Source organism: Salvelinus sp. IW2-2015, linkage group LG27, assembly GCF_002910315.2.
Source record: "Salvelinus sp. IW2-2015 linkage group LG27, ASM291031v2, whole genome shotgun sequence".
Lineage (NCBI taxonomy): Eukaryota > Metazoa > Chordata > Actinopteri > Salmoniformes > Salmonidae > Salvelinus > Salvelinus sp. IW2-2015.
In genome coordinates, this window is record NC_036867.1 from 4,348,475 (window position 1) to 4,362,175 (window position 13,701).

General features: G+C 41.6%; 1 protein-coding gene across 1 annotated transcript in view; it reads left to right on the forward strand.

Annotated features, from left to right (window-relative positions):
• kmt2ca (lysine (K)-specific methyltransferase 2Ca) overlaps positions 1–13,701 on the forward strand; it is a 233,193-nt gene that overhangs the window by 76,359 nt on the left and 143,133 nt on the right. The window contains 1 exon segment of the mRNA XM_070435637.1: positions 8,114–8,378. Coding sequence (XP_070291738.1) covers positions 8,114–8,378 — 265 coding nt within the window.

The following is a 13,701-nucleotide window of genomic DNA, read 5'->3' on the forward strand; positions in this document are numbered from 1 at the left end:
TGTGCAGTTGCAAACCGTAGTCTGGCTTTTTTATGGCGGTTTTGGAGCAGTAGCTTCTTCCTTGCTGAGCGGCCTTTCAGGTTATGTCGATATAGGACTCGCTTTAGTGGATATAGATACTTTTGTACCTGTTTCATGTTGTTCTGGGATTGATTTGCACTTTTTGCACAAAAGAACGCGTCTCCTTCCTGAGCGGTATGGCGGCTGTGTGGTCCCATGGTGTTTTTGCTTGCGTACTATTGTTTGTACAGATGAACGTGATACCTTCTGGCATTTGGAAATTGTTCCCAAGGATGAACCAGACTTGTGGAGGTCTCCAATTTTTTTTCTGAGGTCTTGGCTGATTTATTTTATTTTCCCATGTTGTCAAGCAAAGAGGCACTGAATTTGAAGGTAGGCCTTGAAATACATTCACAGTAACACCTCCAATTGACTCAGGCTAATTGACATTATTTATCAGAAGCTTCTAAAGCCATGACATAATTTTCTGGAATTTCCCAAGCTGTTTAAAGGCACAGTCAACTTAGTGTATGTAAACTACTGAACCACTGGAATTGTGATACAGTGAATTATAAGTGAAATAATTTGTAGATGTCCTACCCGACTTGCCAAAACTATAGTTTGTTAACAAGAAATTTGTGGAGTGGTTGAAAAGCGAGTTTTAATGACTCCAACCTAAGTGTATGTAAACTTCCGACTTCAACTGTATGCATTCACCCCCTTTGCTATGAAGCCACAAAATAAGATCTGGTGCAACCAATTACCTTCAGAAGTCACATAATTAGTTAAATAGATTGCACACAGGTGGACTTTATTTAAGTGTCACATGATCTCAGTATATATACACACCTGTTCTGAAAGGCCCCAGAGTCTGCAACACCACTCAGCAAAGGGCACCACCAAGCAAGCGTCACCATGAAGACCAAGGAGCTCTCCAAACAGGCCAGGGACAAGGTTGTGGAGAAGTACAGATCAGGGTTTATTTATAAAAAAGATATCAACTTTGAACATCCCATGCACCACAGAACTGGGCTTTACGGAAGAGGGGCCAGAAAAGGCCGTTGCTTAAAGAAAAAATTAGGGAGGGACTGGGAAACTGGTCAGAAGGGACTGGGAAACTGGTCAGAATTTAAGGAATGATGGATGGCGCTAAATACAGGGAAATTCTTGAGGGAAACCTGTTTGTCTTCCAGAGATTTGAGACTAGGACAGATATCCTGCTGGAAGGTGAACCATGACCCATGTAAATTTCCGACTTCAACTCTATGTATATTTATTTATTTGTTTCTGGATTTTTATAATTAGCAGCTATCGGCCTAATTCTGCTCTGCATGCATTATTTGGTATTTTACGTTGTACACAGAGGATATTTTTACGGAGTTCTGCATGCAGTCACAATTTGGTGTTTGTTCCATTTTGTGTGTTCTTGGTTGGTGAGCGGACCCCAGACCTCACAACCATAAAGGGAAATGGGTTCTATAACCGATTCAAATATTTTTTTGCCAGATCCTAATTGGTATGTCAACTTTTATGTTCCTTTTGAAGGCATAGAAGGCCCTTCTTGCCTTGTCTCTCAGCTCGTCCACAGCTTTGTGGAAGTTACCTGTGGTGCTGATGTTTAGGCCGAGGTACGTATAGTTTTTTGTGTGCTCTAGGGCACCAATGTCTAGATGGAATTTGTATTTGTGGTCCTGGCAACTGGACCTTTTTTGGAACAGCATTATTTTTGTCTTACTGAGGTTTACTGTTATGGCCCAGGTCTGACAGTATCTGTGCAGAAGATCTTGGTGCTGCTGTAGGGCCTCATTTGTTGGGGACAGAAGCACCAGATCGTCAGCAAACTGTAGACATTTGACTTCAGATTCTAGTAGGGTGAGGCTGGGTGCTGCTGACTGTTCTTGTGCCCTCGCCAATTTGTTGATATATATGTTGAAGAGGGTGGGGCTCACGTTGCATCCCTGTCTCACCCCACGGCCCTGTGGAAAGATAAGTATTTTGCAAATTTTAACTGCACACTTGTTGTTTGTGTACATGGATTCTATAATTTTGTATGTTTTTCCGCCAACACCGCTTTCCATGAATTTGTATAGCAGACCCTCATGCCAAGTTGAATCGCAAGCTTTTTTGAAATCAACAAAGCATGAGAAGACTTTGCCTTTGTTTTTTGTTTTTTTGTTAATTAGGGTGTGCAGGGTGAATAAGTGATCTGTTGTACGGTAATTTGGTAATTTGTGATGCACCAATATGACATTTTTGGCCGATATCCGATATTTTCCCTGCCAAAAAAAKCGATATCGATATTTAAAATTCACGGCCTTTTAAGCATTCTAGRACAGTTAAATAGTTAACACACACACATGGACACAGCGGTCTAAGGCACTGCATCTCCGTGCAAGAGGCGTCACTACAGTCCCTGGTTCGAATCCAGGCTGTATCACATCCGGCCGTGATTGGGAGTCCCATAGGGCGGCGCACAATTGGCCCAGTGTCGTCCGGGCCGTCATTGTAAATAAGAATTTGTTCTTAACTGACTTGCCTTGTTAAATAAAGGTTACACAAACACCACACTGACCAAAAAGTTATTTTGTTGGCATTTACGTATGTCCCCATTACCAGTAAAACATGATCAAAACCTATTTCTTTCACTTACGTGCTGTTTCGTTGTTCAGTTGTTTAATTCTCAACCAGGATTTCTATGGAACGCCGTTTGGGTCGTTGCGTGTCAAACAACACTATTTGACCAATCATTACCTGAATATGACTGCACATCAAATAATCATTTATACACGTTCATAATTTTTTTACATTGTTATTACACATTGATTACACCATCACTTGTATTTCATGTGTCACGACGATTCATCGATACGTATGCTATGATGCTGGTAAAGTTGTCTCCACACCTACAGTGCTGGTCATTAAAAAAAAAAGCTAGCTAGCTCATGGGTGCAATCAATGTAGTCTTCCCCAAAAACATTGCAAAACGACATCTGTTTCAGTAGCTATAGTTAACTAGCTAACTATATAGCTAGGTGTCATCTAAAATAACCCTAATTTATAAGACAGTTCTTATTTGATTAATGGTGGTCGGACCCATCTATGTGAAGCTAGCCACAATAAGGATTAGCCCCAACAGCGGACTTTGCAGTTAGCCTTCAAAATAACCGTCTGGTCGAGCATCGCTAACCATATGAAGCTAGGTGGCTACTTATAATGTTAGCTTTGGGCAACAGGGTTAAGTAGTTGGCAATATCAACAGGCGAACAACAAGTGGCAACCTAGCTAATACTTATTCACAAGGATTCCTAAATCATTACTACGAATAATGAAAATTACTGCAGTTTCTATTGTTTTCAGGCTGGTTGTATTGGTGCTAGCTAGCTACCCCAGACGTTGAGGTCTAACAAATTATGCTTTATTGCCAATGCGGTATTGAAAACACATCGTTCGTGGCCGGTGTTTGCTTGTTTGCAGACGTTTTTGTACAGCTTTGACAGTGCTACTGTATCTTTTTTGACACGCAAAGACCCAAACGGCGATCCATAGTGTGTATTTCATGAAGCTAATAGCAGTGACACTATTACTGTGTAACTCCGGTAGGGCAACATCTGAAAAATAGAGCGCTCGGTAGTGTGTACCGGTGCTCGACCAGTCGGCGAAAGCCAACATCACCCAAGACAGAAGAAGGTTGATTGTCAAGGGCAATGAATTCCATTAATGGATTTCGCCTTTGAGTGGCTTACATTTTCTTACTCTTTCAAATGCCTGCTCGACTTGTTGACTTGTCGATCCACACAGTAGACATTGTGGGCTAGGTTAGGAATGCTGTGATGCACGTGTAGCGCAACATTTTACGTGGCGTCATTACGTCCTGTACCTACGTTATATAGGTATGCACGGCCCAACATCTGGCCGATACCAACGTTGGCATTTTTAGCTAATATTGGCCCTATTCAGATATGTTCACCGACTATATCGTGCATCCCTATTGGTAATAAGCCAATTTGACATTTGCTCAGTACATTGTTTTCGCTGAGGAAATGTACGAGTACGCTATTAATGATAATGCAGAGGATTTCCCCAAGGTTTCTGTTGATGCATATCACTCTGTATTTATTGGGGTCAAATTTGTCTCCTCTTTTGTGGATTGGGGTGATCAGTCCTTGGTTCCAAATATTGGGGAAGATGCCAGAGCTGAGGATGAGGTTCAAAAGTTTATGTATAGCCAATAGGACTTTGGTCTATATTTTATCATTTCATTTAGGATACCATCAACACCACAGGACTTTTTTGTTGGAGGGTTTGTGTTTTGTCCTGTAGTTCATTCATTGTAATTGGAGAATCCAGTGGGTTCTGCTAGTCTTTTAATAGTTGTTTCTAAGATTTGTATTTGATCATGTATATTTTTTTGCTGTTTGTTATAGAGCCAAAAAGATTGGAGAAGTGGTTTATCCATACATCTCTGTCTTGGATAGATAACTCTTTGTTGTTTTAGTGTGTTACAATTTTCCCAGAYGTGGTTTGATTCTCTGGTTTCTACAGTTACGTTGAGCTGATTTCTGATGTGCTGTTCCTTCTTTCTCCCTCTCCCTGCCTGTCTCTCTCTGCCTGTCTATCTTGGTCTCTCGCTCTCTCCCCAGTTGTCTGTGTGTCTCTTTCTCTCTCCTCACCGCTTAATTTTTCTGTCACTATTTCTCTTGCTTGTTTTTGCTCTTTCTTTCTCTTTCTTTCTCTGTCTGTTCTCTCTCCCTCCCCCCTGTCACTTCAGCTCCACGTGATCCACTGTTGACAAAGACCTACCGTCAGAAGACACCCCAGGGCCCATTGGCCGGCCTCCTAATTTGCTCAGCTCTTTTGAACCAATCCGAGGGGGCGGTGACGTAATGCTCTCACCCAGCGAGGTTCCTGGCAGGGGGCCAACGCGGCGCAGTGCATTGTCGCGTTGGAGCCCTGTGATTGGTCGGTCAGTCCAGTGCTGGCGCTGTGCCAGTTCTAGACAGAGGGAGCTAGGAATGAAAACAATAACAAGCGAGAGAGAGAGAAGTTTTAAGGTGGACCGTGTCAGAGAAGTGTTAAGGTGGACCGGGGATAGTTCACATGAACTGAGCCCTAGTGACCCAATTCTGTTTTGGCCTGAATAGCAACGCGATGAATCACCGTTTAGGGATATATCAGAGGAGACGGTGGAGAAAGTAGCCTAACTCTTGAATTGACTTTTGCCTGTTTGATTTGAAATGTACTTTAACTCAAGTGTAAGTCCCTCTACTTACTTCATGGACTCGATGAACTGTCACTCTCCATGCAAGTTGTTTTGTCTGGTAATAAGATGAAAGGGTTTGTAAGGGGGTGCATGACCTCATGACAGTGCATGTGTTGATAAATGTGCATGAGTGAGTTCATGTCACCTCTCGCTCTCTGCATTTGTGTATACATGCATGAATTGGTCTGTGTCTGTCCATCGCGCTTTCTTTATTCTATAGTTATTGGGTGTGTGTGTGTGTGTGTGTGTGTAGTCGCTAATTATTTTCTCATTAAGGTGATCTAATTGAAAGTAGCTTTGACAGGCCCAAAGTAATCACAGGCCTAATGAAACACTGCTTTTTCTCAGTGAGAGAGTAAAGGCGTCCGCATGCTTCCTAGACTAAAAAGATCTGAAGAGTTTGTGCATATTTCATGACGTTTTGTCCTCCAGTAAGTTTTTATTTTATTTATTTTTGTTGTTTGGGCTCCCAAAAAATTGAGGCAAGCTGATGACGGTAGCTGAAGTCAAAACCCCTTCGACTCGTTTTCATGCACATTTTCTCATTTAGAAATATTGCACCGACATCTTGGTCAGATGTAAAATTGTGCGACAAAGATCTCCTCAGAAAAAACGTCAAKATTTATGACAGATTTCTTGTTATCTTTTTTCATGAAGTGTATACTGGCTACGGCGTCTCAAAATGGACAAACACTATTGCAGCTTTTTTATCGTTTCTTAAGAGAGTGTGCACTCCCGTTCAGTTCGGCTAGCCGACTTCCGCTAACCGCCATGCGAACAAAAGAATGCTGACACCTTAACACCGCTTTCATCTTCCTATTCACACATGGAGCCAGCACATTCACCATTCACCAAGGTGGGATATGGGCTTGGTTTGGATAAATGTGTGTTACGTTCACTAGGCATGAAATGGGGAGGTACTATCTGAACTTGTCCAAAAAATTATGTTTTGAAACATTTCCCCCTGGACAGCTTGGCCTCAATCAACTTATACAGCTTTGATCGAACACTATGATTAGTTATGGTAAATGAACACATGGAAAGGCTGTTGATATCACACGAATAAGCAACTTCTGATATCATTCATTTCAATCCATCTGCAAAAAGGCATACCCAATGGAATAACATATGGTTCTGCAAATAAGACTATTGGGCCATAAGTTCTAGGCAAATAATAATTTGCAGAAGACATGTCCATAACCTCTATAAGGTTATTTAGCTCATAATTAAAGCTGCAGCGTTTTCACGGCAAAGTTAAAATTACTGGCGAACAAGTCACAGCTGAGCAAAATGAGAGCGAACACGAGAGGGAGAGAAAGTGGAGGAAAACGGATAGGAGATTGCGTATTAGGGTTTTTGGCTCCCTCATTGGATCCTTCACCATTAAACCCTCCATTTGAAATACTATCCCTTTAAGGCATAATCTGTCAGTTGTTTCTCAGCCCAATAGCAGCTCCGCCACTTGGTTTGCTATAAAGCTGAGGGATGGGTCTAAGAGGGAAATGGCACCGCTCTTAAATTCACCGCTCTTAAACTCCTAAATTCATAGATGAAGCTTTGGATTCAAAGACTTGGTTACATGTAAAAGACAGGACCATAGTCCATCAGTGCACTATCCTCTTCCATCCTCTTCTCATCCCCTCCCATCCATATTGGCCTTATTGGGAGTAGGAAGTTGTGTTCATTAGGCACCAAATGGAAGAAAATTAAATGAAACCCTCATCTTCTTTTTCTGTTGCAAAGTGCTTTAAAACATTTTCCATTTCACGCCCTAATGAACACATCCCTATAGTAGAGCTGTTTGTGTGTGTGTGTGGGGGGGGGTGTAGTATACAGTAGCCTTTCATCCCTAGCACCCTACTGTTGCCCAGCGCTGGGCAAAGGGCTTCCTCAAACCGGGGTCTCTCTTTTTAAATGGTAATTCCCACTTTTTTCCGCTCCTCTGTGGGCTGAGAGCCTTCATCCAACAACACCAGACTGGCTGGAATAGGCTGCATCCGGCAGGGATGGAGAGAGATTGTGTGTGTTTCAGGCTGGCTAGTGTGTGTGTGTGTGTGTCAAGCAAGCTAGTATGTTTGTGCTTGTGTGGGCTCGAACAACCAGTCCTTGTGCATTAGCCAAGGGACAACCTCCACCCTGATGCTTTCTTCCAGAAGGAGAGGATGGTGGTGGTGACCATGTCAATGAGCACTCCTTGTCCTTGATATGGTGTCATAGCACTGTTTGAATTAAAGATCATATACATGGATAACAGCTTTTAGTGTTTTTTTTATTTTAATTTACTTTTATTTAACTAGGCGAGTCAGTTAAGAACAAATTCTTATTCACAATGACAGCTTACCGGGGAACAATGTTTTAACAGCCTTGTTCAGGGGCAGAATGACATATTTGTACCGTGTCAGCTCGGGGACTCGCTCTAACCACTAGGCTACCCACCGCCACAATTTTCGATTTGGTACCTCTGATATTGAACTCTGCATGGTTGTGGAAGAGCTTGTAAGTGAGTGGTTTATGCCTGCTGTATTCTGTCATGTGACAAATAAACTTTGATTTGATTTTTAATGACAGCAATCCCATCCCCCATCCCAAGCAGACGCATATATCCAGTAAATCCCAGACTATGCACAAAGCTCTCCCTTTAAATTGGATACCAGGCTCTCTCGTGATTCTTTCTCTATTAGCCAGTTTTTTCTTTGCTGCTTTACATGATGTTTGGTGTTCTTAGTTTAGGTACTTTGCCCTTTATTTATGTTCTTGTGTATTTAGAAAGGAATTTGCCATGTTTGTATTAACTGCTATGTTGGTGAGAATAAACTTGACCTTCAACATGATCTTTCCCCTCTCTCTCTCCAGGGTCAGCTCTCCGGACAGTGGTCTACACTCCTCCTCGGCACCCGGCAGCACGGACCCATTCAGCGAGGAGCCGGCCCCCAAGTTCTGGGACGAGCTTGGTCAGATCGGCCTCCCCGACGACATCAACGTCCAGTCCCTGTTTGACCCCACAGGCCAGTGCTGTGCCCACCTGCACTGTGCCGCCTGGTCCGAGGGGGTATGTCGCGGCGAGGCCCAGGACTCGCTGCTCTATGTGGACAAAGCCATAGACTCTGGGAGCACAGAGGTGAGTGGTTACAGAACAAGAACTTTGGGGTATGGTTGTTAGGATTCAACCCTGTGTGTGTTTGCCCTCAATGTCTTTAATCAAGTGACCAGCAAATCAACCACACTGTCTTTGCCAGCTCAGTATTCATGTGCATATAGCCAAGACTGTGAAGACATGGAGCTTCAGTCATAAGCATTCAATCACAATGTCATTCTAATGACGGTGGTCTGTGGAAAGACGACGTTATAATTGAGGGGTTGAAGGAGTGTTTGAACCGTGTCTCCAGGCCACCATACACACTGTACCGTGGTGTCAGGGTGAAATCAATGACGCTACTTAGTGTTCAGGTTAGCTGTGTTTCACTACCGCTGCCTCCACAATGTTTTGACTGACAACTTGTTGTGTGATTTATGATTACGAACCGGGTAATTGATTTTAAGGGGAACGTCGGGAAGTAAGTGGACTGTCTTGATTATGTTCACGGTTGATCATAAATGGTATTAATAAAGATGTGTGAGGTTGAAGGGGGCACCGAGTAGTTCAGCAGGTCCCGGCGCCCCCTTTTTTGGGGATGGGGGGGGTCTTATTAGTATTTGAGTACAGCTAAAAGAGGACTGGCCACCCCTCAAAGCCTGGTTCCTCTCTAGGTTTCTTCCTAGGTTCTGACTTTTCTGCAGTTTTTCCTAGCCACTGACTTTCTACATCTGCATTGCTTGCTGTTTGGGGTTTTAGGCTGGGTTTCTGTATAAGCACTTTGTGACATCTGCTGATGTAAAAGGGGCTTTAAATTGGATTGATTGAGAGTAGTGTGTCGCTACCGTGTCAATTTAGCTCAGCGGAACTTTCCATTAACACAACACAATGCAAAGTGGGGGAGGGAGGCCACATTACAGGTCATTAATTCACTATATTTTAGCTTGTACTTTTGCTGTGAGGACTTGATATTGATTGCTGGCTGAGTTAAAATATAACTATCTTAACATGTACAACAGTTTTTTAGTACTACTTACATGAGGGACTCAACATGTGATGACTTCCTCTGGTGTTTATTTTTACGCGGCATGTACTACCCTGCTGACTGTATGATTGGGATTGAACTGAAGTGTGTGTGTGTCTGGGCACAGTTACAGTACATTTAAAACAGCCTATTTTTGGTTTGTTGTCTGTGCTGAGGGCAGTGCAGTTGTAGTTGTGTGTTTGTGTGTGAGAGCTCTAGATGGGGCCCTGTTAAAGGTCATCTTTGGCACTATAATAAGGCTCATTGGAGTGTGAAGCAGAAAAGGTCAGGAGAAAGCACTTCTGGAGGTTAACACACGTAGGTTTCTGTTAGCTGGTTATAGCTGGCTTTTGGCCGGTAAAAAACGAATTAATATATTTCTTTATTTCTTTATCAGCTTTTCTATATATATATATATATGGATGGATGGATGGATGGATAGATATATGTATATGTATCTATCTACACATACAGTTGAAGTCGGAAGTTTACATACACTTAGTTTGGAGTCATTAAAACTCGTTTTTCAACCACTCCAAAAATGTATTTTAAACAAACTATAGTTTTGGCAAGTCGGTTAGAACATCTACTTTGTGCATGACACAAGATTATTTCACTTATAATTCACTGTATCACAATTCCAGTGGTTCAGTAGTTTACATACACTAAGTTGACTGTGCCTTTAAACAGCTTGGAAAATTCCAGAAAATTATGTCATGGCTTTAGAAGCTTCTGATAGGCTAATTGACATAATTTTAGTCAATTGGAGGTGTACCTGTGGATGTATTTCAAGGCCTACCTTCAAACGCAGTGCCTCAGAAAAAAGATTGTAGACCTCCACAAGTCTGTTTCATCCTTGAGAGCAATTTCCAAACGCCTGAAGGCACCACATTTATCTATACAAACAATAGTACGCAAGTATAAACACCATGGGACCACGCAGCTGTCATACCGCTCAGGAAGGAGACATGTTCTGACTCCTAGAGATGAACGTACTTTGGTGCGAAAAGTGCAAATCAATCCCAGAACAACAGCAAAGGACCGTGTGAAGATGCTGGAGGAAACCGGTACAAAAGTATCTATATCCACAGTAAAACGAGCCCTATATCGACATAACCTGAAAGGCCGCTCAGCAAGGGAGAAGCCACTGTTCCAAAACTGCCATAAAAAAAGCCACACTACAGTTTGCAACTGCATATAGGGACAAAGATCGTACTTTTTGGAGAAATGTCCTCTGGTCTGATGAAACAAAAATAGAACTGTTTGGCCATAATGACCATCGTTTTGTTTGGAGGAAAAAGGGGGAAGCTTGCAAGCCGAAGAACACCATCCCAACCGTGAAGCACGGGGGTGGCAGCGTCATGTTGTGGGGGTGCTTTGCTGCAGGAGAGACTGGTGCACTTCACAAAATAGATGGCATCATAAGGAAGGAAAATTATTTGGATATATTGCAACATCTCAAGACAGTCAGGAAGTTAAAGCTTGGTTGCAAATGGGTCTTCCAAATGGACAATGACCCCTAGCATACTTCCAAAGTTGTGGCAAAATGGCTTAAGGACAACAAAGTCAAGGTATTGGAGTGGCCATCGCAAATATATAGATAGACCTATAAGCATAACCAGTCAAATCTGTCTATAGCAGGGGTCTTCAACAGGTTGATCGTGAGCTACCAGTAGCTTGCAGCCCTCCTATGAGTAGCTTGCTAAACATTTCTGAAAGTACGTGCAATGTTCATGCGTTCCACCGCAAACTGTCATAAACAAATCTCGCAAGTATCAAACACTTCAAGCTCCCAGCTACTATCTAATCAACACAACATTATCCCACCACTGGTTAGCCACTATTGGCTTCAAAAGCCAAATCTAACACAATATCTGTCAATTAATTTCCAGCGTTATTGCATCTGTCTGCCTGTGTGGTGCGCACATTTGTCTATCACTCCAGTTGTTATGATTTAACTCTTTTGGGTTGAAAGAAATGCTATCCCCAAAACCTTCTCAATTATATTTCAACTGCAAAGTAGTACGTATATGAGTAATTACAGTATATAGTTTGCGTCTGTTATTTGTTATTTGTAAACTTTGCTACGAAATGAGCTGCAGCATTACAGAACCATCGCTAGACCGGCATAGAATAGGTAAACTTTTTTACTATGGGGGATAGTAGATTAACATACAGTAGGCTAGTGATTTTGCTGTTCTTTACTCGTCTTGTTGGCTGACAAAGTAAATGTGGACAGTTATTCTAACATCAGAATTTGGTAAGAATCACCGCACATCGTTGCATCCTCTCGACTTGTTCTGTGAATTATGAATTACTATAATCTAAATGTGATTTCTGTCATTCTGAGCACTAATCAGCTTATGCACCCAAATCATATGGGTCTGGTAAATTTAAAATGCTGCCAGTCAAATGTCCAGCGCCACAATTTCCTTAATGGTAACGCTGACACACACACTGGAATATACCTCACATAGACTTTTATTTGTACACTCAGATGCTGCAGCCTGCTATACACTCACCCAGTTCTGAAATTCATACATATACACTGCTGACGCACGCACTACCCACACACACACATGCCGTTCTCACCTCCATATCATGTTCGCCTGATTGCATTTACACCCTAAATCAGCAACACTATCGGCAGATTGCTCCTTTAGCTGTCAGCTGAAATGTCAGGCTGGTGTGTGTGTGTGTGTGTGTGTGTGTGCATACACTAGAGTCTTTGTGTGAGTGTCTTTATGGATGAGTATGTACAGTGCCTTCAGAAAATGTTCACACTTTACTTTTTCTACATTTTGTTGTTACCGCCTGAATTTGAAATTGATTAAATGTACGTTTTGTGTCACTGTTCTACACACAATAGTCCATAATGTCAAAGTGGAATTTTGTTTGTCGAACATTTCAGAAATGAATAAAGAATGAAAAGTTCAAATGTCTTAAGGCAATAAGTATTCAACCCCTTTGTTATGGCAATCCTAAATGAGTTTAGGAGTAAACATGTGCTTAATATATCACATCAGTTTCTTGGACTTGTGTTCAATAATAGTGGTTGACATGATTTTTGAATGACTACCCCAGCTCTGTACCCCACACATACAATTATCTGTAAGATCCCTCAATCGAGTAGTGATTTTCATGCACAGATTCAACCACAAAGACCAGGGAGGTATTTCAATGCCTTGCAGAGAAGGGCACAGATTGGTAAATATGTAAACATTTAAAAAAGCAGACACTGTATATCCCTTTGAGCATGGTGAAGTTATAAATTAGACTTTGTCTGGTGTATCAATACATCCAGTCACTACAGGCATCCTTCCTAAATGATTTGCCGAAGAGGAAGGAATTTGCTCAGGTATTTCACCATGAGGCCAATGGTGATTTTGAAAATAATTAGCATTTAATGGTTGTGATGTGAGAACTGAGGATAGATGAATAACATTGTAGTTACTCCACAATACTAACCTAAATGACAGTCAAAAGAAAGAACCATGTACAGAATACAAATATTCCAAAATATGCACCCTGTTTGCAACAAGGCACTAAAGTAACACTGCAAAAAATGTGGCAAAGAAATTATATTTTTGTACTGAATACAAATCATTATGTTCGGGGCAAATCAAACACAATGCACCACTCAGTACCACATATTTTCAAGCTTGGGGGTGGCTGTATCATGTTATGGGTATGCTGGTCATCGGCAAACACTAGGGAGTTTTTTAGGATAAAAAAATCTATAAGCTATAATCACAGGCAAAATCCTAGAGAAAAACCTTTCGTCTGCTTTTCAACAGACACTGGGAGACAAAATCACCTTTCAAAAGCACCATAGACTTAAACACAAGGTCAAATATATGCTGGAGTTGCTTACCAAGATGACATTCAATGTTCCTTAGTGGCCTAGTTACACTTTTGACTTAAATCGTCTTGAAAATCTATGCCAACCCTTGAAAATGGCTGTCTTGCAATGATCATCAATCAACTTCACAGAGCTTTTAGATGTTTAAAAAGAATAATGGGCAAATATTGTACAATCAAGATATGCATAGCTCTTGGAGACTTACATAAAGATTCACAGCTGTAATCACTGCTAAAGGTGCTTTTACAAAGTATTGACTCAAGTGTGTGAATATTTATGTAAATGAATCTGTATTTCATTGTCAATAAATTAGCAAATATTTCAAAATATTTGTGTATTCTGTCATTATGGGGTATTGTGTGTAGATGGGTGAGAGGAAAAACATCAAGGGGTATGAATACTTTCTAAAGGCACTGTGTACCTTATGGATGAGTGTGTATCTAACTATACATAGTGTAGACCTATCAATGTGTGTGAGAGAG